Genomic DNA, 22,605 nt, shown 5'->3' with positions numbered 1-22,605 from the left:
AAAAGACTCCAGAACAAACTAATATCAACTCTTGCTCTCTATCCCAACATGAGAATTAGGTTAAATAAACAGGCCTCAAACTCTGCCAGACTGACTGGGGAAACGCATGCTCCTTTACTGGACCTGTCCATGAAAATGCATTCACAAAAAATGATGAGCTGTACTGTTGGTCTGTTCTAGCAAGCCATGCAGCATCTATCTCACCTCCTCTGTAGCACTGCAGGAGGAAAGAGGTAGTGTCTCGAGTAACTGTCTTACAAAATGTTATACCCTGAAAGCTTTATAATTCAAACTGAAGTACTTTGGTGGGGTTTAATTTTATTAAGTGAATTGGGAACAAGATTAATTTAGTCTTGTTTCTTTATTCACATGTCAAAAATGAATCATCCTTGAGATCTGTGAATGTATTTATCATGCATAAGTATTCACCAAATAGTTTGAGTGAAGAATTTTTACAGGAAGGATGGTTCACAAACTGAATGCTACAACTGCTGTTTGTTATTCGTAATTCATGGCATGTGACGATCACGTTGCTTCTGCTCTCTGACTGGATAACCGAAACATTTTAACAGGGAAATGATGAGGAGAAAACCACCACAACTTTGGTACAAAATTGCTTGGCTTCTGAAGCTCATAAATATTGTCATGGATTTTCAGTACCTGAGTACTTCTAAAAAATTAATGGCACATCCCTAAGAATGGCAACGTATTGATTTCAAGTAATTAATTTGCTTAGATATGTGTTAGTCTCTATTTTCAATAGTGAACCTGCTCCACTCAAAATTTTGAATAGCACTCAAGCATGATTAGACGGGTAATGAAATTGGCAAAAGTGACTTAATTAACTACTGTTTGTATTTACATGAAGTAACAAACCTGGAATAGGTAGGGTCTTTGTAATTTTTGATAGAGTCACCACAGATGCTGGAATGCTAAAGTACATCAGTATGTCTCTCTGAAAGTGTGTTCAGAACAGCTTACAAACTCAATTAGTGGATCTGTAATCTGCCCTGACTTGTTTATATTAACTATGTGGCATCAAATGGCATTTTTACGACTAATTTCTGTGAGACTTCCTACAGTGGTGCTGCACAGGAAGATTAATAGAATGTGGTGCTTGCTACCTCTAAAAGAGCAGCGTATTGGAAGGGAGCCTTTATATTTTAATTGGGGCAGCAGTGTACCAAACTCAAACTTTATGATTTCTTGGCACAAGCCCTATAGATTAATTAGGAAAGCATCTGTGCTTCGATATTTAAGTTTAGAATAAGATGCCATTTTCTTTTTCTCTGCACACTAACAAATGAGAAAGGAATTATACAAAGTCTATGTAGAAGATGTAGCAGAGTAACCTTGAAAATACGCAAAAAAGAGTGAGCTTCCATTTTAACTGGCAGGTTTTGTGCTCATTTCAAGTGCCTGACTTATATACAGTATAAGATTGATGGGCTGTATTCCCTGCCAGCATAACTCTACGTAGATCTACTCCAGAAAAAAAAAAAAAAAAGACCTAGTTTATACATATAAAATGGAACCAAGGACTTTAAATCATATCTGGAACGTTGCAGCACTGACGTCCAAGTATGGCAGACTGAAGGAATACTTAATACAATGTTTATCATCTCAGCTAGTTCCCTGCTTCCCAGGGAAGTCTGCAAGCAGGGAAAACGTCGAGGCCCTTGATCTGGGAGATAATTCCCTCACAAAGGCAGGATATGTGACACAAGGGCCGGCTGAGTCGATCGCTTAGCAGGGGCACAGGTGACTAGGAAGGTGCCGAAGGTGAAAAGAACATGTTCCTTGGTGTCAAGGAAAGCAGCGGTGCCCAAAGAGGTCCCTGCTTGTCCTGCATTCTCCCCAGGTCCTCTGCTGGGCTCCATAGGAAGTGGGGTAAAATGTCCCGATGTAAGGAATTGGTTAAGCAGCTGGGAGAAAGTACGGTGGACACTCGTAGGGGTGACTCTGCTAGTACTTGCTGCTATAGCTCAGTGTCCTAGAGGAACTGCATTGCTTTGGGATAGTACTTTTCACTCTCTGTCCCAAAGGACTTATTTTTGTATAGGCATTCCACCATGAAAGGAAAACTGTGATGTCAAAATGGAGATGGGAACGCACAGAGGGGAAGTGTTCAGGAAAAGAATCCTTCTGGTGTGTTGGGAAAGGTGTTCAACAAGTGCATAGCTGGCTTTCTGTGCCTTTGCAGAGCTGCATGTCTTGATTTGAACTATTCAGCTGTGTCTAAAATTTAAATTCAAGTGCTGAGTGGTATATCGGGGGTGGGAGTAACTAGGAAAAGTTGTGGCTACAGTAACAGCATAATGCAACAGGCTCAAGCTGTTAGGACAGCTCTTTGATTCAGTGCAAACCAGCAAAAAAAATAGCCTTATTACATTTTTCAAGAAACTCAAATGGTCTGTGACGAGACTGAACATGGAAAACATCTCTGCCTCCTCTCAGGCCCAGCTATAGGCAAAGGTAGGCCATATTTAGTGATCAAGTCATATATTTCAGAGTAGATTTTATTTTCCTTTAATATTCTTAAAAAAGATGTTTACTTTTCATTCATTTAAACAATAGATTATGAAGAGTAAGTGCCTCACCTTTGTATGTTATATCTGGACAAAGTTGCCTGTAACTAAGTGAATCATCTGTCTGAGAACTATTTGTGTGAGTCTTGTAGCCACCTTAAACACCTTAAATTCTATGTGCATATTCTACTTGAATATTTTTACCTGTGAAGGATGATCTAATATCTGCCTGTTGAGCCTGCATAGCCACTGTGCAAAGCCTTGAAACGTTACAGCAGTGAGCTTGAGTTGTGAGTGAGGGTTGCGATATCTGAGCAGGAGAAATGGGTCAGGCAATAAAATTCCCAACCCATGAATGAAAAAAGGGCACTGGGCTGATGAGCTGTAAGAGAAGCAGGCTTGTAAAACATGGGGGACATATTGATGTGTCAAGGGAAAGTAGCTTGAGGCGAGACTCTGATCAGGTAGGTAGTACATAAATATATAACATCTGAGGCATAACAGGAGTCTGTTAGGTGTGGGGCAATATCTGAGGTCCTGTGCTCCATCCAGCTGTTGCAGTAATAAATGTTTCTTGGTTTGAGATCAAGCAGTTGAGTCGCCTCCCTCTTTCCTGTCATCCTGAGAGAAACCTTCCTCAGATTGTGGATCATGGCGCAACATTTTTCCCCTCGCAAAACAGGAATGTGCTTGCGAGTGCCCTCTGAGCATCACCGTGAATGTGTTTTCCTCAGGGAAGAATTTTTTGACAGGTCGCAATAACATCCTCTCCTTCTGGTACAGCTTCCCCATTCAAACAGGGTTACAGCAGGTTCGGGGCCTGGCCCATTCCCGTTCAGGGCACACCTTGTCCTCGGGGAAGCAGAAGAACATGAGGTTTGCGCGGGGCCTTAAATCCTTGCATCCATGCTGTTCCTGTGTGCAAGGCGAAGCAGCCAAGTCCTGTGTACTTCTCCTCTGCGGACTTGTTCTAACGTCTTTGCAGAGGGCGAGTGTTGAGGGTCCTGGCGCTGGTCCTGCCAGCAGGCGCTCCCCATTGCCGCCTTCATGGAAAGCAGCTTCTGCTATGTGGGAAGGGAAGGGAAGGGAAGGGAAGGGAAGGGAAGGGAAGGGGAAGGGAAGGGAAGGGAAGGGGAAGGGAAGGGAAGGGAAGGGAAGGGAAGGGGAAGGGAAGGGAAGGGAAGGGAAGGGAAGGGAAGGGAAGGGAAGGGAAGGGAAGGGAAGGGAAGGGAAGGGAAGGGAAGGGAAGGGAAGGGAAGGGAAGGGGAAGGGGAAGGGGAAGGGAAGGGGAAGGGGAGGGGGAGGGGAAGGGAAGGGGAAGGGGAAGGGAAGGGAAGGGAAGGGAAGGGAAGGGAAGGGAAGGGAAGGGAAGGGAAGGGAAGGGAAGGGAAGGGAAGGGAAGGGAAGGGAAGGGAAGGGAAGGGAAGGGAAGGGAAGGGAAGGGAAGGGAAGGGAAGGGAAGGGAAGGGAAGGGAAGGGAAGGGAAGGGAAGGGAAGGGAAGGGAGCTGTGAAGCGCAAGTTTAGCACAAGAGGGAACAGCGTTTTCCCCAGTATAACAGGGTAGTGAGCTCTTGATAAAACTCCCAGCAGTAATATATCTGCCTTCCTATGTCAGCCTTCTATTCTGACCTCTTGCTAAGGAAAGGAGAGGACTTTCCTTGGCTGGTTCACCCTCCTGTCATCAAGAAACCAGTTTCTACCACCTGGTTTGATGGCTGTGGGCCCAGGACAGATTACCATCTTCACTCTCTCTCCCTGTCTCCTCTTGGAAGTCGCCTTTGGATCATCTTCTCCCCCCTTACCCTCCTTAATTAAAAAAATATACACACAAGACTAAAAAAATATCTCTCTTCTGACACATCGTATCTTCCAGACTACACATACATCCTCCATGTTAATGCTTTAGGGGTTAATAGGTTCACTTGCAAAATTTCACTCCCTCTCCTCACACTTGTCTTTCCTGCTCTGCCATATGTGTCCTAAAATCTGCCTTTCAGTTTAGAGCTTGTTAATTTTCCAGATAAAAATGTAGCTCTGAAAGCTACATCGTCACAACACCCTGCGCTTAAATCATCTGAATATCGGAGAGCGTAAAGGAGACTGCAGTGATGCAATGGGAATGATGCAATGGGAATGCAATACGCTTCTCATAGACAATTAGGGCACACAGCACTTAGCTCCAGTGTAAATCAGATTACATGCTCAGGTACTGGATTACTTGCCTTATAGTAGTTGTGCTCTTTGTGGGATCCTGTAAACAGCATGTAGGTTAATTTTAGATCTAGGCGGCCTTCGTTGTTGGGCTATGTTTTGGATGGGTTGATATATGTCAAATTTTATGATATTGCAGACTTTTTGTGAACAGTGAAATAAGATCATAAAAGTTTTGACTTTGACACCGCTGAAGTCAACTCTGGTTTTGTTTTCCTCTGAGTTCAGAGTTTAAACGAAATATGTGTAGGTGCACGTGGACTGTATTGTTAGGAAATGTTCTGCTTCTTATCCTGTTACTTCTGGTACTCAAACAAACCCTGTATGAATTTGACTTTGATCATTGCTTAATGCTTCAGATGTCTAGTTTCTTCTTCATATGATTTTTTTCCCTTTACAATGTAAAAAGCATTCAGCTATAAGAGCTATACCTAGTACACAAGACCTAACCACCAGTCTGCTAGAATCTGGTTATTTTGTGATTTGTCCATGATACAGAATATGTCCAGATACAAGATAACTAATTTCTACAAGCAACAGAAGATACACTATGTGCAATAATACCACTAGTAAGAGTAAGGAATCACATAAGGATATTTTTAAAGCATCATCTTTGAAAAAAGTGTACTTAATTTTTTTTAAAGCAATCCAAGTAATTTTATCAATATGATAAATCAGCAGTGATTGTTCTTTGATTGGTATAGGCATGTGCATGAGCAGTTTTTTGTAAGTCATGCCAAAAATATGCTGGTCTGCATTGTCAGTGTGTGGATTGTTTACAATGCAAACTAAACTTGAATTCACTCTTCTGGCTTTATTTTTTCTTAAAATGTAGAAGTATGTGGGTTTGGGTTTTTTTTTGTGCAGAACTGAGCTAAACCAACATTCTTTTATTGCAGCACATCACTGAATAAGATGGTCTGGCTATATTTTTTGTTAGCTCATGGCCTTGAGAAGGGAGGTAGGAGCACGGCTGCTGAAGGCTGTGAGAATATACAGCATCACTGAGGACTGAGTCATTATTGCTTTCTTTCAGCTAGAATAGAGGGCAGAAACAAGTTTTCCTGATGAAGTCAGACCACTGTCTAAGGTATTTCGGTATAGTTACTTAGAAAGTGTCATTGGCCTCCAGGTTGTGCTCTGAAATACTCGCACGCAAGCCAGCTCCATGTACTACCTCAGCCCAGCCTTGCGCACAAGCTGGTGAGCTCTGCTGAGGGGTGAAACACAGGATATTGTGTTCAGCCTTGTGCTAATTTGGTTAGAGAGCTTCCCAGCTACAGCTGGTGCTACGCCAGTGGGTTCGGAGCAGGGCCAAAGTGAGCCAGCGGCTGTCTGCATCTGATAAAGTCGATGTGCCCCTCTTTAATGAGAAAGGCAAGCAGGAGCCCACACTGTTAGGGGCATGAGGTTTGAGGTTTTTTTTTGGTAAGCTTTTTGGCACTGAAAATTGGAAAGACCTTTTTGTGTATATTCAAGGAGCTAGAATAAGGAGAGCTGTGGGTTATGTTCTCTACATATCTCTTTTCACATGATACCTATTGTGTTATGCCAATTTGTACAGGCGGAAGTCTTGGACTGTAAGTGATTGATTCAAATTACAAAGTAAACAGGGAGGAAGCTGGTGGAAACTGGTGTTATTTAGGGAAGGACATCCTTAAAACTGTGTTGCAGTGGGAAGTTGGAGACACAAGCATCTGCTATGTGGACAAATTTAGTTATAAAACCCAGTTCCCTTATAGTCAGTGGAGCATACCTATCAAATCTGGGAACTAGCTCACTTGCTTTCCTTGGAGGATTTTCATCTTTTTTAAGCAGAACTTGAATTTTGACAGAGATGCTTGATTAGAATAAATGGAGCATTCCTATGAAATGCAGACAACTAATGAATCCATGGGTAAGCTCCATTAATTTCAATACAGTGCTAAATGTGCTAAACGTTATGAGAGAGAGGTTGCTGTGTATGTGCACTTACCAATTTTCTTAATGCTAAATTCCAGCTGTTTTTAAGTTCTTTTTTTGTAGATTCCATAAAGCATGAGTATAACTAATGTTTTCATATTTAGAAAGGTAAATAAGCATCTGTTCTGTGGTTTAAAAACAGGAAAAATAATCTGGAAACATTTTTTTGGTAAGATCTCCCATTCAAAAGTGACTTCATTTATTTCCTTCATTTTCAGATAAATTGTTTCAGGCCCAGAGAAAATCTTTGCCAATTTTCATCACAGAACAAAATTTACTTTTATACTAATCCTCTTCTCCCCCTGCCAAATAAAATTTCTCTTATATAAGAAAACAACAACAATAAACAGCCTAAACAACGATACCATAAAAAGGGTGATATAATTTGCATTGCTATTTTACAATGTATCATTTCTTATGTATTTTCATGACTCATGTCACATCAACAAACACGAACTTGAATTCCACCTATTTTCCAGAAAACTGTCACTGAGAAATTTGTTCCATGGAGTTTTAGGAAACATAAGTTTCAACACAGGGTAGGTAGGTGACAAACCAAGGAGAAGAGGGTAAAAGGGTTATAACAGGCCATTCTTCCTTGTCTTAGTCTCCTTGTGAGGACCACGAGTGTTTTGCACAGTATTTAATCCCATTTACATCCAATTAAAGTATTTTGTCCTTTCTGTATCCACACTTTCATACATCCTGTCTCCATCTTTCTGCACTTCCTGCAGAGACTTGCATCAATGCTTGATAGGAAATCAAATTTTACTGTAGGTTTTACAATAAGAGAATACAAGCAGGTATCAGTTGACTCTTCTTTTAGTCTCTCTTGCTGGAACTTTGTCTTTCTTTGGGGATTATCTCCATTGCAAGACAACCACCTTGGTTGGGAAAAGAAGGGCTAGAGATTCCTTACAATGCTTGCGCTGTTCATTATCTAATGAATCACAAAAAAGCCATGGCTTTGCCTTGTAATGTCTTGACAACATCCAAGTTTGGGGATTCTTCCACTCATCTGGTAAACCCAGTTGCAACTTCAGTTGCCCTGTCCTCCTAGAGAAGTTTTTCCTCATGTCCAATCTGAATGTCTCAACCCGGAGGTGGTGGCTGTTGTCCCCGATTATGCTCTCTACAGAGCTTCTCTCCACAGTTTTTGTAATTCTCCTTCAGGCAGTGGTGGGCTGCAATTCGATCTCTCCCTGCCTCATAACCTACTCTTTGTCACATGAAACAAATCCGACTCCCTTAACCGCTCTTTCATGTCACCTGCTTTCAGCTCCAGCGGCCATGGTGGTCTGCCATGGAGCCCTCTCCTGCTTCTCAGCAGCCACCTTGAACTGTGTTGGGGAAAGCCAGGCACATTATTCCATCTGCTGTCTTACCAGCATTGAGTAGAGAGGGATAATAACTTTTCTTGATCTGCTGCTGTACACTTAATGTAGCTGGTATGAGATTTGCTTTATCTGTGATCAGAGAGTGTGCTGTTGGCTCATTTTCAGCTTGGCACCAGCTGTCACCTCCAGGTCCTTTTCAGCAAGGCAAAAATGTCTACAAAGATAGATGCATCCTTGGGGAGGGGAGGGGGAATGCAATCTTTAAAACCAGCAATAACTGCTTCCTCCTCTCCCCTTTCAAAAAAGAAAAAAAAAATCCCTCGGATGCTTCCTTGTGAGTATGTGGTTGGGAAGAGTGCTAATGTTGAAAGGATGAAACAACCAAAATCTGTTGTTTCAAGGTATCTCCAGGTAAAGCAGAGTCTCTAAAATCAAACGACTCCTAAATCCTGTAACTGTTAGTAAAAATAACTTATTTGCCCTACAGTATTAAATCACAAGTTTTCCAAGGATATTTTCACAAAACATTCAAATACAAAGCTAAAATAGCAAGGAGGCTGTCATTGCTGCTAATGCACTGAGTCCTTTATCTGTCTACATATAGTTACAATAAAAAAAATAGAGCACATAAGTCAAGCTCTTTTTCTTTTTTTGATATTGGTTATAAGAAGGCCACTTTTCAACTTTTTCTAATAACATCCCTCATTGTGATGCCTGTTACGTATGGATCTTTCTGCTGAAAGAAAATTGAAAAAAACCCCTGTAAACAGAAAATGAAAGCGCTTTTGATGTAAGTGAAATTTTGTTCATTATTGAGTCTTATTAGCCATTTGATGATAAGTAGGCAGATTGGATAGATATTTCTTGAAATCCTACGTAATATGCAGAACCTGCTTTCATTGTGCTTCCTGGCATTATAAGATAATATGCCTTATTTGGCAATATAATGATCATTTCTGTTAAATCATGTTCAATCAGCTTATATAATAACACCTATATTTTATTATTCATTTCAGATTTCAGAGACCTATGCCTTCCTACCGAGAGAAGCGGTGACACGATTTCTAATGAGTTGCTCAGAGTGCCAGAAAAGAATGCATTTAAACCCAGATGGAGCGGATCATAAAGGTAGTTTTAGTGTCAAATAGTGGGATGTAAAGTCATTTTATTCTTAATACCCATTTATATTTTCCTAGCTTAAGTGAGGGTTCATAAAAATTTGGTAGACTGGAACAGTTCAATAAGTCAGATCATCTTATTTACTTAAGCTGGAAGGTAGTGAAGTTTCTGCTTTCACTTAAGGATGTAGTGTAATACCATATGCACCCTCAATAGAAAGATGATTTTATCTGGAGGAAATTATTTTTCTATGGAAATGTTTATATGGAGGCTTAAATATAAGGAATAGATAGGGCGCACGTGCTGTAGTCATTTAGGGTAGCAGAACTCATCACTTCTCAGGGTTTGGACTTGATTTTCATTTTTCTTTGGGAGCCTTCCATCTGTATAGCCTACAAGCAATTGAAATGCCAAAGTTAGGACTAAATGACACAACTGCCTGACTTTGACTGCAGAGTAGGCCCAGGTAGCCTCCACAATTAACAATACATATTTTTGTTGCAGATAATGGAAAACCTCCAACTTTGGTGACCAGTATGATTGATTACAACATGCCAATTACTATGGCTTATATGAAACACATGAAGCTGCAGCTACTAAATTCACAGCAAGATGAGGTAAAACCTGAAATCTTTTGTTTTTCTCTTCTCCTGTGTTCTTTGGCACTTGCATTTGCAGTAGCCAGGAAACGGAATTGAAGATGATTGTGGATCCCATCTTTATAATTTTGTTGCTAAAACAGTGAGTCTGAAACCAAACCAAGGCTGTTTGCAAGAAATCAAGTTGAGAGAAAATGTTGTGACTTACCACCCTTCCATGGTTGGGAGTAATATGCTGTGCTGCTTCAAATTACCTGAAAGTGCCCTTTTACTGTCTGGACCAGTGGAAAGGTTAAGGGGGGGCAGGATGTTCACCGAGACTTAGTGCTGTGCTCAGCAGTGACTTTCATTGTCTACTGCTAGAAAGCAATACCATCAACAGCTGAAATGAATGGCATGGTGTTCTCAAGGTTAGCAGCCAGGATGCAACACATTATAGTGAGATAGATGGAAGCCCTGGCAACATCAGTTGAAATCTTTAGGGCAAAAGGCTTGATAAATAAGAGAGAGGTTGCTTTTGAAACTTTGAATAAAAAGACAGAATCAAAAAGGAAGAGAAGTAGGCTGAGAATCAGACTTCTTCAGAGAATTGAAGTTGAATTGCATTTATTTCTTCTCAAAAATTATTTTCTTTCAGTGATGTATTCAAAGTTTTTCCAGATCTTAAGAAGTGATTCATCATTTGGATGGCACCTACCAAATTATTTGTAATAAACTCATTTTGCTAGAAATGTGTTCATTTACTATTTGAGCTGCCAAATAGGCTGGCTATGTGCCAGCCAAAAAGCAGTCCTGCATGCTGTGTCCTTCTGCCTCACTACAAGATTTTTTTTAATAAAGAAAACCTTCCAAAACAGCCTTAGCAGCTGGATTATGTCAACGACCCTGACTGACTCCTGACTTTGGTGGAGTCAGCCAGATTTGGTTTCATAATAAGTAGATATGGGCTATTGGGGAAGACTTATAAATTATTCAGCACCTGATAGAATGGGGATTTCATCACTTTTCTGGAAATATCAGGATCCTTGTTTCACTTTTGCCATTTTTTTTTTTTTTTTTTAAATTATGGAGGATGTAGGGGGAGATCCCCTAGTCTTTGAGTTCTTCACACACAAATACAGCCTGGTTGTCTTTCCCTCCTATTGAATGTTCCCTCTGTGTGCTGCCCCTTTTCAGGAATCTAGCAGCAGGGTTTCAAGGAACAGGAAAGAAGAAGCTTTATCCCTGCAGTAGCCTTAGGAGTTAAAGGACTCCTTGGTTTTCTCACTTCCTGCCTTGGAGAATTAGTCCTGCCACTACAGAGTCAAGGGCTTGTGCTGGATCAGGGCCACCTGCCACAGTGCCTCTACAGCCTGAATATTTAGGTGTAGTCTTTCTGGTCTCATGACTGAAATTTGCCTTACACCAGTTTTTCATCTAGATGAGCCAGTGGGGACAATATGGTGGCAGCAGGAAGCACCATTGCTTGGTGTCTCCCTGCCCAGCTCAGTTTTGCAGCTGTAATGTTACTGTGCACGAAATGTCTGCAGCACTGGATTTATGAAGAGAAAAGTAATTTTTTATATGTTTTAGTAATAATACCTTTGCCAAGGCAGAGTGGACACAAAGAAAGTTCTCTAGATAACCTTTATGTCTTTTCTCAAAGCTGACTTTTGCCAAGAATTTCTTTTTTCTACGAGCTGTATGTTTCATGGAGTCACAGAATCATAAAATCGTTTAGGTTGGAAGAAACCTTAAAGATCATCTAGTTCCAACCCCCTTGCCATGGGCAAGGACACCTTCCACTAGATCAGGTTGCTCAAAGCCTCATCCAACCTGGCCTTGAACACTACCAGGGATGGGGCAGCCACAACTTCTCTGGGCAACCTGTTCCAGTGCCTCACCACCCTCAGAGTGAAGAATTTCTTCCTTATTTTAATCGAAATCTCCCCTCTTTCAGTTTAAAGCCATTGCCCCTTGTCCTATCACTACTTGCCCTTGTAAAAAGTCCCTCTCCAGCTTTCCTGTAGGCTCCCCCTTTAAGTACTGGAAGGCTGCTAGAAGGTCTCCACAGTCTTCTCTTCTCCAGGCTGAACAACTCCAACTCTCTCAGCCTGTCTTCATTTGTTGCACTGAGAACAAAATGACAGTGAAAATGTTTTAGTACAAAGCAGCAGGATTTATGGTGCATACATTCAAACTATTTCATGCACTTAAAAAACATGCCTAGGTTTGTAGGAAGGCTCTGTTTCCAAGGTTTCATCAATCATATCTGTATTCTTGTGGAGGGGTGGGAATTGAGACAGGCGTAAACTTGGATCCCACTACTAGCTAGCACAGTGACTGAAAGCCTCCTAATTCTCTCATCCTTGATTCGTCATTTTTAAGTTGACACCACTGACGAAAGGGAATCAGACCTCACCTAAAAGGAGAACCCATCGCTGTGTGGGAATTTACAGCTGTGCTGCAACTGGTACAAAGACGCGAGTGGCTCCCAGCTCCTCTCCCCATGCCTGTGTGTCCACACAGATTCAGATAAATATTAACACAATTTGGGGAGTGAGATGGAGATATTCCACAGAATGCTGTAGGCAAACACAGGCTGCCTATAAGTGTTGGTTTATACCTATGCAAGTGTTGGATAGCCAGAGCTCCCTTTCTGGGAGCCTGTACAGATTGCCTCCCCTCAGAATTGGAAAATGTAAGCTGCTGCTTGCTGATTCCTGCAGGATACCACTGTGCCTTAACAGAGACACAGCCTTCCAGAAGGTCTGGGGGAGTTTGTGTTCTGATCTTGCTCTTTGAACAATCAGTGTGCATTTTCCCGAAACCTCAGAACCAGCTTGGCATGTGCCTTGGCCCCGTCTGTCTGGGACAGGAGGCTGGTGGGCACCACAGTTCTTGTGGGAGGGCAGTGTTCGGGTATTTGCTGTGGCTGTAACTGGGGTGCTCCCAGCTTCTCTGGGCAAGCAGACAGGTGCCCACTAGAGACGCCCTCATTCAGTTTTTTACAAAACGTCGAGAACAAGGTGTTTGTTTCATTAGTTGTCGTTGTCCTGGTGTGACAGTGCAGAACAGCATCGCCTTGTGTGTTGTCCCACTCTCACTCCTGAAAGGAGTTTGGCCGTACTTCCTTCCCGTTCAACAAGAGTCGTGATTGCAGGGAACTTCCCTTCTGAAAACGAGAGAAACACCCATACAAGCTGGAAACATCACTGAGACCCAAGAGAGAAATTGATTTAAGGGCTGAGTGCTCAGAAAGAAGAAAGCAGCTGTAGAAATGAGTTCACCACAAATACACAGTAAATCATATTCTAAAGATTGCTATTTTTCTAAGTCACTCTGGTGAGCAACCCAGAAAAAATATTCAGAACCTGGCCAGTTAAAGTTCTGGTTTTATTTTAAAAAGAGAATCTCTTAATTGGAAAAGTATTTTAAACTAATCTTCAGGGCATACAAAGTTATCTGCTTTATTTTTCCATATGTTCTTTAAATTAATTTTCTCCATAACAGGAGTAATGTAATCAGAAAGGTTGTTTCTGAAAATATATCACCATAGGTTTGTGTGTTGCCTCAACATCTTACCGAGCGAGACTTGTGGATGCTTAATTTTTAATCCATGAGTGCATGCATGAACTACAGTGGGGCTGAAAAAAGTAAAGTTAAATATGATTGTGAACAGTTGCTGGACTAGGTCCAAAACTGTTCTGCTTTTGTAATTGGGGACAAAATATTTGATCAGGACTTTTTCTTTTTGCCCTCTGCTATCATCTCTAGTAGACACTCTGTAATTAGACTTGATGGATAAATCATATTAAAGATGTGTGAGATAGAATAAATTTGAAGTGATTCTCCTATGATTACATTACTTTAGTTTGCTATTGACTGTCATTTGAGCGTGCTCAGAACTTTTATAAGCTTTATGATTTTAATAGATGCTTCTTTAAACACAATAGCGGTGTAAGGGTGACATCATGTCAGGGGAATTTGGTCATGGATTTATATTGGGTCAAGTTGCCATTCAGAAATACCTTACAGTGAGTTGGTCATCATGGAGTTACCAACCTGGCTTGGGAAAAGTAGAGGATTAAGGCACGGAATGTGGAGAGCTTTCCTCAATCAAATTTGAGTAACAAGGACTTGGTGTGGAGTCTCTAGTTACTAGCCTTCTTTCACAAAATAGTATGGAAACAGTTAGTAGTGAGGTAATGGGAGTATGGTAATGGAGTATCATCATAGTTGAACAAATTGCATTTGTCAGGTTAACATATCACGTAAACACAGAAACATACACACACAAACGGGCAAACAGTGTTCTCCCTGTTTGCTTATATGCACAAAGATTTAGCATGATTACACTCCACGCCAGGAGTGAGTGAAAGGAAGAGGAATGAGTGAACTGCACGTATAACATGAACTGTGTACAATGTTTCCTGACACGTCTCTGAAACTTTCCATTTGCAGGATGAAAGCTCTATAGAAAGTGATGAGTTTGATATGAGTGACTCGACTAGGATGTCAGCTGTGAACTCCGACCTCAGCTCAAATCTGGAAGAGAGAATGCAAAGTCCTCAGAACCTCCAGGGCCAGCAGGATGGTAAGGCTCTCGTTTCATACAGAAAATGGGATATTGCCTTGTCTTTTTGCCATTCTGTGCCTTTAGTACCTGCTGTGTCCTTTTCTTTGTAGTGTGTTTCATTAGGTAATTTGAAATATGTGTTCTCTATGTCTCAGCATGAAGAGAATGGAGTTGGGCTTTATTGCAGGTTAATTTATTTGTTGCTTAGGCAGCAGGTGAGTGCTTAGACCACTATATGTCAAGGATGATTATTTTACTATTTTTATATACGTAGTGTGACCATACACAGGCATCAAAGGAAATGAAACTCAAACCTTTCTGAGGCAACCCAGAAGGCTGAGAAAGTTGGTTTTACTGACTGAAATGAGGAAGAGGGGTACAACAGAAGCATGATTTGAGAGCTAGGAATTGGGATGTGAAATTTGGAAGAAAGGATGAAAAAGACAAACTCCAGTAGGGAAATAGAGGTAAAAGAAGAGAAAACAAAATGAGCTGTGTTGTAAAACTGAACATTAATTCTTTGTAGGTCAGTTATAACACAAAGCTAATTTGTTGGCGAAAGAGATGGAATTTTCATTTTACCTAGAAGATGCATAGATGTGTACCCTTTGATTTCAGCCCTTGTTACAGAACTAATTAGACGGGCCTGGTTTGCATTCAACTTTCTCCTTTATGGAGGTCATACAGAGCCTGTCCACTACAGACTGTGACAGTGGCTCATGAGTGGCACATGAATGTGCAACACCCAAAGTGCAGGTCTGTTCTATCGCTGTTAGGAACAACATGTATTCATGTTTGTTACTCTGCAATTTCCTGATCATGTCTGCCAATTCAGAAGTGCTCCTCATATTTCTCCCAAACACTGAATATATGGGATTTGATAGTTAAGCCGGATTCTTTCTGCTTTATGCATCATGGTCGGTTGCTAGCTGGTAAGCTATTTAGGTGAGAACAGGTGTGCTGCATAGTTGCTGATAGGATCTGGTGATGGGTAGGACCCTCTGCTGTGTTGCTCTCTGGACGAATAAAGGAGAAGAATGTCTATGATGATTTGGTAGGCCAGGTTCTAACCACAGCTGCCTTTTGTCTGAGTGTTCTCAAGCTATCACAAAATTTGTGCAACTTTTGACTAAATTTCTATCTACATATGTTCACTAAAGGAGCAGTTCTAATGGACAAGATGTAGGGAAAGCCAGTTCACTTTTCTGTTGAAGTTTGACTTTTCAGGGCTAATATATTATAATAATACTGCTAAGTTAGAGTTTTCAGGGATACTTTGGAAGGTGCCATTTTTATGTATCTGGCTTTCAGTGCAAAGCTGTGCTTTAGAGGTTTTTGCTTACCTATATGTTCAATCTGTTTCACATATGTAGTGTTTCTTAATAGCAATTGTGTACATGTATATGTCTGAAATAAAAATTATAGCTCAGTACAGAAACCTATAAAGAAATACCTGTCATATGTGTCTTAATACCTGCTGCAACCAGATTCGTGTGCCACATCTAATCATATTAGAACAAAAGTATGAATGATGAAATGCTGCAAATCTGTCACTTGCTATTTAAAATGTATGAGAAATAAATGCACTATGGTCTTTGAACTGCAGGTAGTGTGATCTCACAGAATTGCTTTAAATCTCTCAGCTTTCCTTCGTTTCCTCCCAGATGGTACTTGCTCACCTTCCTAAGGAAATCCTATTTTTTGCTGCATCTTCTGGCTAAAGCATCTGCTGATAGAGATGTTTGAAATAGCAGCTCTTCCTGCTTCATGGTTTTCCTGTGCTAGCTGTTGTCAGATGGCAAACCTGAGTGTGGCTAGGTATAACAACACTGCTTTTTCAGATATGGGAGAAGTGGTTGAAGGAGGAACTGAAAGGCATTACAGAACGGGGGGAAAAGAAGAATGATAGGAGAGGACAGGAAAAAAGAAGATTGGAAGAAAGTAATGAACACAGGGATAGAGGAATAGAAGTGAGAACAGGAAGGAGGGAAAACAAAAGGGAACTTCAGGGAACTTAACAGTGCGATCCCTTCTGCCATCACAGCCTTCACTGTAAAATTTTATGAATTTAATACCTGATTATAACACACACACCCCAAAAATATCACCTAAGCATAAGTACATGTGTCTAAAGTGATTCCTGCCCCCTTCCCTCAAACCCTTTTATATGTCCACAAGAGTTTATGTCAGCTACCACATTCAGTCTACAGATAAAGACACTTGGCATTTGGCTCATCTGAAATGTCTTTGTTGCATTCTGGCAGGTGAAAACTTACTGCTCTGTAAGGTTACTTGTGCACACGGGGTTGGAAATGGTGTCTGTGGTGGAATGGGACAGCACATGTCCTCTGCTGCCACAAGCATGCCCTCATTGGAAGAATGAATTGCTAATGGGAGACATTAGGAAAACTGCTACCTAGGGTGGATTAGTGACAGCTCCAGTATACTTAGAGGTGATGTGTTGTATCACTGTGCTCACCTGGCTTTCCATATAAGGAGGCATGAGAATATTTTGGGACATCTATCTTTTTTTTTTTCCATGGATTTGAACTAATTTGGTACTAGGATATAAACAGAGTCTCTGTATCCTAGAGGAACGCACTAGTGAGCTCGGCCACGCCATTGAGGATAAGTGGAGACGGCTCTTCCAGTTTGGTTTATCAGAGCATAGTGAAATGCTGACACTATCTTTGTGAAAGGAATAAGATGCTTTCATACCCTCTTTCTTTGGGGCTATACCTGTGTCATGTTCAGATGGTCATTTGGCTTTGGGACTCCACTGCAGAGCTCACACTAGAAAATTTGACCTGAGGTTTCTCAGTGTTTTCCAGACTGGTACTCTGTGTTTGGTTTCTCGTGGTTAGGTCATTTGAACCTAGGCAGAATAAAGGCAAATATGAGAGCAACCCACAGAATTGGCTGAAAGCAATAGACTTCTTCACCCAGAAATGTCATGGAAGGTAGGAAAAATACTAGGAAGTAGGGCAGAGCAAGGGAAGGCATGTACTTGCTCCCACTAGATCGGTGCTGGTACTGCACAAAAGTCCTGGGCGCTGCATGTATGTTGAGGCTTGTATAAAGCGTTTTAGGTTGAAAGGTGTCGTGGGTTATGTTGAACCGCCCCACACACAGCCGGTCACTCCCCCTCCCCCACCCCCAGGAATGAGGGAGAGAATTAAAGGATAAACGTGAAACCCGTGGGTTGAGATAAGAGTGATTTAATACAGATGATTTAATACAATGTAGGTGCTCACCACCCCTCGTATGCGAAGCCCGTCTCGTCCCGAAAACTGCAAATCCCGGACGAACGCGAGGCCCCGAAATAGAGAGGGGCAGAGAGGGAGAGAAAGAGAGAGAGAGAGAAAGGAAAAAAAAACAGCAGAGCAACAGCGCAGCAAGCGCAAAAGAGCAAAAGTGCAAAAAGAGCAAAAGCGCAAAAGCCCTTCTTCCCGGCTGACCCTCGCTTTTATACTGGGCATGACGCTGCATGATATGGAATACTAATTGGCCAGTTTGGCCCTCAGTCTTAAGTTCCACACAAATGACAAGGGGAATCGTGTCCCCCTTGTCCCAGCTATGCTCCCCCCTTATCCTGCCGTGTTTCTGTACTCCGCACACTGAAAAGTCCTTGGAGTTTCACTTCCAACCACAAACATCAGCTTGCTATCAACATTCTTCTCAGAGTGAGCCTCTGAGTGAAACCAAAACAGGGAGCTCTTCTGGCTGTTAAAAAAAACTCTGTCCCAGCTAAAACTGGGACAAAAGGGAAGAGGGAGTTGAGGAAGAAATGAAAAGTGGGGAGAGTTGGTGAATTTTATCTATAATACTGAAGTTGCCACAATGCCAGGAAGGACAGTTCCCACTTTAAATTAGCCTTTGTACGCTTTTTAAATAACAGGGCCTTGAGTCACACCTGCTGCTGAACAGCTCAGAATAGCATCCTGAGCACCTGCAGGGCTGCTGCAGCGATGGGGGAGGAGTTGGAAAAGGGCTGCTGCTCTTCCCTGGGGAGTTAGAAAAGGAAAGCAGCTCTAATTTGCAATCAGTTCATTCCCCAGCTGGGAATGGGGTAGGGCTATCTGGTTACCAGTGCCTCAGAGCTGCTTTTCCAAGCAGCCAGCTGGGTAATAGGCCTGCAAATTGCTGGTGTGTTCCTTTTCTCTCTTGCACTCTCTCCCCTTGCTTACTCCTATTTTCTTGCTTCCCTGTACATGCTACAGCTTCTTTGTCCTAAGCTGGTTCTTTGGAGCAAGCCCTTCGTACCACTCATCTGCCGACAAAGCTCCCACTCGAGGGCTGTCTTTAATTCTCCTTTCTCCTAATAATGCTCTAGGGACTCCGATGTTGCTGGATCAGCCCCTTTTGCCCTTGTCTCAGACCACAGACAGCAGGCAAGGTTTGCAAGCTGCATTGGAAATAAAGGAGCTTGTCTTTTTTTTTTTTTAATTAGTGCTTCAACCTGTACAAGAAATGATTTTTGTAGTGAAAACTGACCTCTGGATAGGTCTGTCAGAGGGGCAACAAGAACATCTACCCTGAGGGAAAATGAGACTCCTGTTGCCCTTGCCTGTTAGCTGGAGCCCTGTGCAGAGCAGCTGAATGTGTTTCCTCCCTTGCTGCGGTGATTCACTAGTTACCGAGACATGAGACAGGTGTAGAGGGACGCTCTGATTAGAGGAAATTAAGAGCGTGCACAGCTCTAGAAGTAACAAGAGTTAGGTATAAACTTTACACTGAATTTTCTTTTGGTTTTCACTATGTGAGCTATCAAGCAGAAGTCAAGGATTTTGACTGTAACTCAGCGCAAGATGCAGAATTCATTTAATTCCAGTATTTCTCATTGTAATGAGGTACACCAAAATATATCAGTTCTTTGTCTGGATTTGGGTGGAGATACTATGTTCTCTTCATTCTAGTTTTTAGAAAATAATAGTTACATGTTGATACATATTTATATAGAACTCCCCCTCACGGCACTGTATGGCAACTGTGCTTATAGCAGCTAGCTATGACAAAATATGTCATGATTTGACCTTTGACAGGGGTTGTGCCGTCATTTTAGATGTGGAGATTACTAATAAGCTTTTCCTGGTTGTATTTTTTTCAAATTATAGAAAATTGAGGAATAATACTGTAATGCAATGGAGGATTATGCCTTCAAGTAGTTTGTGGTCGTTTGGATGGTGCCAGTCCTCTCCCTGGCATATTCAAATTGCCAGGCTTTCCACAATGTAGATGTAGGAGATGTGGTTGTTCCCATTAACTATTCCCTTCACTCATTTAGTGTTTGCTGTAGATACAAGTATTGGAGTCAGTCATCTAAATACCTGTTTTCTGCATTGAAGCTGTAAGCTTTACTCAACAGCTTCACCTGAAACAAGTAACACCCACTGATTAAGCTGTCAAAACCATGTGGCTGTGCAAGGGTGCAGTTTGCTGTGCCCGTGATTGCCATTCCTTTGTTCTCTCTGAACTGAGTCCAAGTGTTTCATCCATCTTCCCATTCTAAACCGGTTGTGTTGTCATATTTCCTTCTGCTTTTGTCTTTATTCTGCTAAAACCTGGACTCCCTGTCTTAAAATACTGACTTTTCTTTTTCCACAAAGTAATTTAAGTGAGATGTATGGATTCGAAGACCAACTGCAGGTGAAAGTGAAGACAGATTGGTGAAGGAGCATGTTGGAGTAAATCAACTCTGTCTATGTTTTGGCCCTGCTCTTGACGTTGAAAAACAAAGTGGTAACAAAGCCAACGTGAGAGCTGATGATTCCCAGCACTAAACACATGGCAACCTTTTTGCTGCTAATTAAGAAATTTCAGTGGAAACGTTATTTCACATTAATTTACAAAATTAATTTACATTAATGAGTATTGTGCCTTTAATTTCTGTTCAAGCACTGAAAGCTTTTACAAATATGCTTGTTTTGTGTGAGGTCTAAGTCCACTTGACTTCAGTGATGGTCTGCTAAAGATTAGCTGAAATGTTTGCAGAGTTTGGTTGTCTTTTACTTAAAAGCTTGACTTTGAAACAAAGCATCTGACAATTCTGTGGTATATGGGATGGAGTGAAACAACCACATGAAGTCATAAAGCTTTAATAACAATATTAAAAATAAAATAAAATGCATCCTGCCAGTTTTCCTACATGCAACCTCATATACTTTTAGAAAACCTTTTCATTTGGGGAATTTTCTGTGGCTTGACCGGTTTTATTTGGAGTTTGTAGATCCATACGAACACAGCTATAATGCTGTAAAAGTTGCTTATTATGCTTGTACATCATACAAGACATTGGACATGCAGAGTTAATAAGCATTTTACTCTAGAGCAAAAGGTAATTTTTTGCTTAATAGCGAGGGTTTGGGCTGATTACGAATGAAGGAGGTAGCACTGTGAGCTTACAAAGAGTATAGGAAAACAATTACTACTTTACATTTTCTTGATGAAATGGCAGACCATTTAAAATTACGTTCGAGCTAGGACCAGGAGAGCTGACTGAAATTTGTGATATGTTCAGACCTTCAAGTCTTGCTTGAACCAGTGAAGCTTGCAACGTTTTAGGCAATAATCTTGCTTCTTATGACTCAGGGTGAAACAATAAATACAAGTCTTCTGAAAGAGATCTAAGATACCTGTCTGTCTCATGGCAGTGGAAAAGAAGAGAGGAATACAGTAACATCCAGGCAACGATAACAACGCAGCACCTTATACATAGCCTTTTGTGATCTTGCTCTAATTTCCCTGAAGGGGAAAGCCCACCTGTATGAACAGGTTTTACCTTTCCCCTATTCTGGGAGATAAAGCAGAGGCAGCACAGGCTGAACAACCACATCCTGAAGACAAGGGCTGAGACAAGCTGGCAAGAGAGGATGAGGAAAGTCTCTGCCTGGGCTGCCCAGCAATCTGTTCTGAGGATAAGCGAAGGTCTCCTGTCTCTGCAGCTGTCAATCTGCCACCTTTTGCGAGCACCAGCTTCATTACTGAATAAAGCCAAAGGCAGCACAATCACATATATGTGTTTCTGAGTAAGTCTATGGGCTGCACTAGGGCCTTATCTTACACATGTCAAAATCACAGAGGTTCCTTTAGGCAGGAGATTAGTTACAATATATTGCTTTATCTGAGAAAATTAGTATCACCTTCACCTAAGCAGAGTTAAAGCAGACCTGAGAACCACCTGGCATATAGTACTAGTATTATTTTGCTTCAGTGGAGCTACACCTGGGGTGATTTGGCCCATCAGATTTGCTTTGCTCTGGTATTATTTGCATAAACAAATACATTTAAGAAAGAGGAAGAAAATGGGGAAACAGGAACAGAATGCCAGAGAGTTGTGGAAATCTAGTTTCAGTGGCGTTTTAATGGCTTCTTTAGACATTATACTTTATCAATGCAAAAGGCACTACGAGTGACACTGTAATGACACTTGAGCAGTGTTAGGATGTCAGTGATACTGTATTGTACTGAGCCTGGGCAAGAGCTTGAAATGTTGGTGCAGCTGCGTTAGAAACTTTCAGTCCTTAACATCATTAAGGAGAGCTGGCTGGCATTTTCAGCAAATCGAGTATTTTAATGTACCACTGCTGACAAGGCAGCTGGTATGTGCATTGTCATCAGGATACTGAGCTGAGGCACTTCTATTGTATGACAGATGAAAATCTAACTTTTACTCTCTATACAACTCAAATTTGATAAGAATTAAGCATCAGTTTCTCTCAATGGAGAGCACTCCTTTCTTCCTCCAGATTAATGGAAGGAACTTCCACTTCTCTAACTCAGTGGACCCGCCTAATCAGACAAGGGTCTCAAACCAGGATTAGGACACGAGCGCTCCTCTCGGTGAAGTGTAGCAAATGGATTACTTTTACAACTGACTCTTTTAATATGCAGAGTTACTGTATTTTCATTTTCTAGTTGCAAGCATCTTGTGAGTTGGCTGTGCTGAATGTCTCCTCCCTGCTCGATTTTACTTCTGTGTGTCTTCTCTCATCTTTTAATAACTTGTGTTCTTTGTTTTTGACATGTCTTTATTTTTTATCTTATACTATAATTTACTTTAGAGGCTAAAATACTGTTAAACATGAATTATGCATTGAGCAGACTCTCTGCTAGAGTCTGACTGGTCTGTTGCAACCAGAGAACAATCCCATTTCCCGCACCACCCTCCCAGCTGCACAACTGTCACTTTCTATTATGCTTGCCTTGAACAATTGAGTGTGGCTTGTAATGACAATAATTGCCTCAAAATTGTTTGTCATGTTTGCCTTGTTAGCAGCAAACTACTAACTGT

At 41.4% G+C, this 22,605-nt stretch overlaps 1 protein-coding gene across 4 annotated transcripts in view; it reads left to right on the top strand.

Moving 5' to 3' along the window:
- NOL4 (nucleolar protein 4) overlaps positions 1-22,605 on the top strand; it is a 195,672-nt gene that overhangs the window by 37,023 nt on the left and 136,044 nt on the right. For all 4 annotated transcript variants that reach the window (XM_086609262.1, XM_086609261.1, XM_086609260.1 and 1 more), the window contains exons 3-5: positions 9,056-9,167; positions 9,663-9,775; positions 14,201-14,333. In XM_086609262.1, the coding sequence (XP_086465388.1) occupies positions 14,331-14,333 (3 nt within the window). In that variant the 5' untranslated portion in view covers positions 9,056-9,167; positions 9,663-9,775; positions 14,201-14,330. The remainder of the gene's footprint in view (positions 1-9,055; positions 9,168-9,662; positions 9,776-14,200; positions 14,334-22,605) is intronic.

This window comes from Tauraco erythrolophus, chromosome 3 (assembly GCF_009769465.1).
Source record: "Tauraco erythrolophus isolate bTauEry1 chromosome 3, bTauEry1.pri, whole genome shotgun sequence".
NCBI lineage: Eukaryota > Metazoa > Chordata > Aves > Musophagiformes > Musophagidae > Tauraco > Tauraco erythrolophus.
Note: the sequence above shows the minus strand (reverse complement) of the source record. Positions and strands in the feature narration are given on the sequence as shown.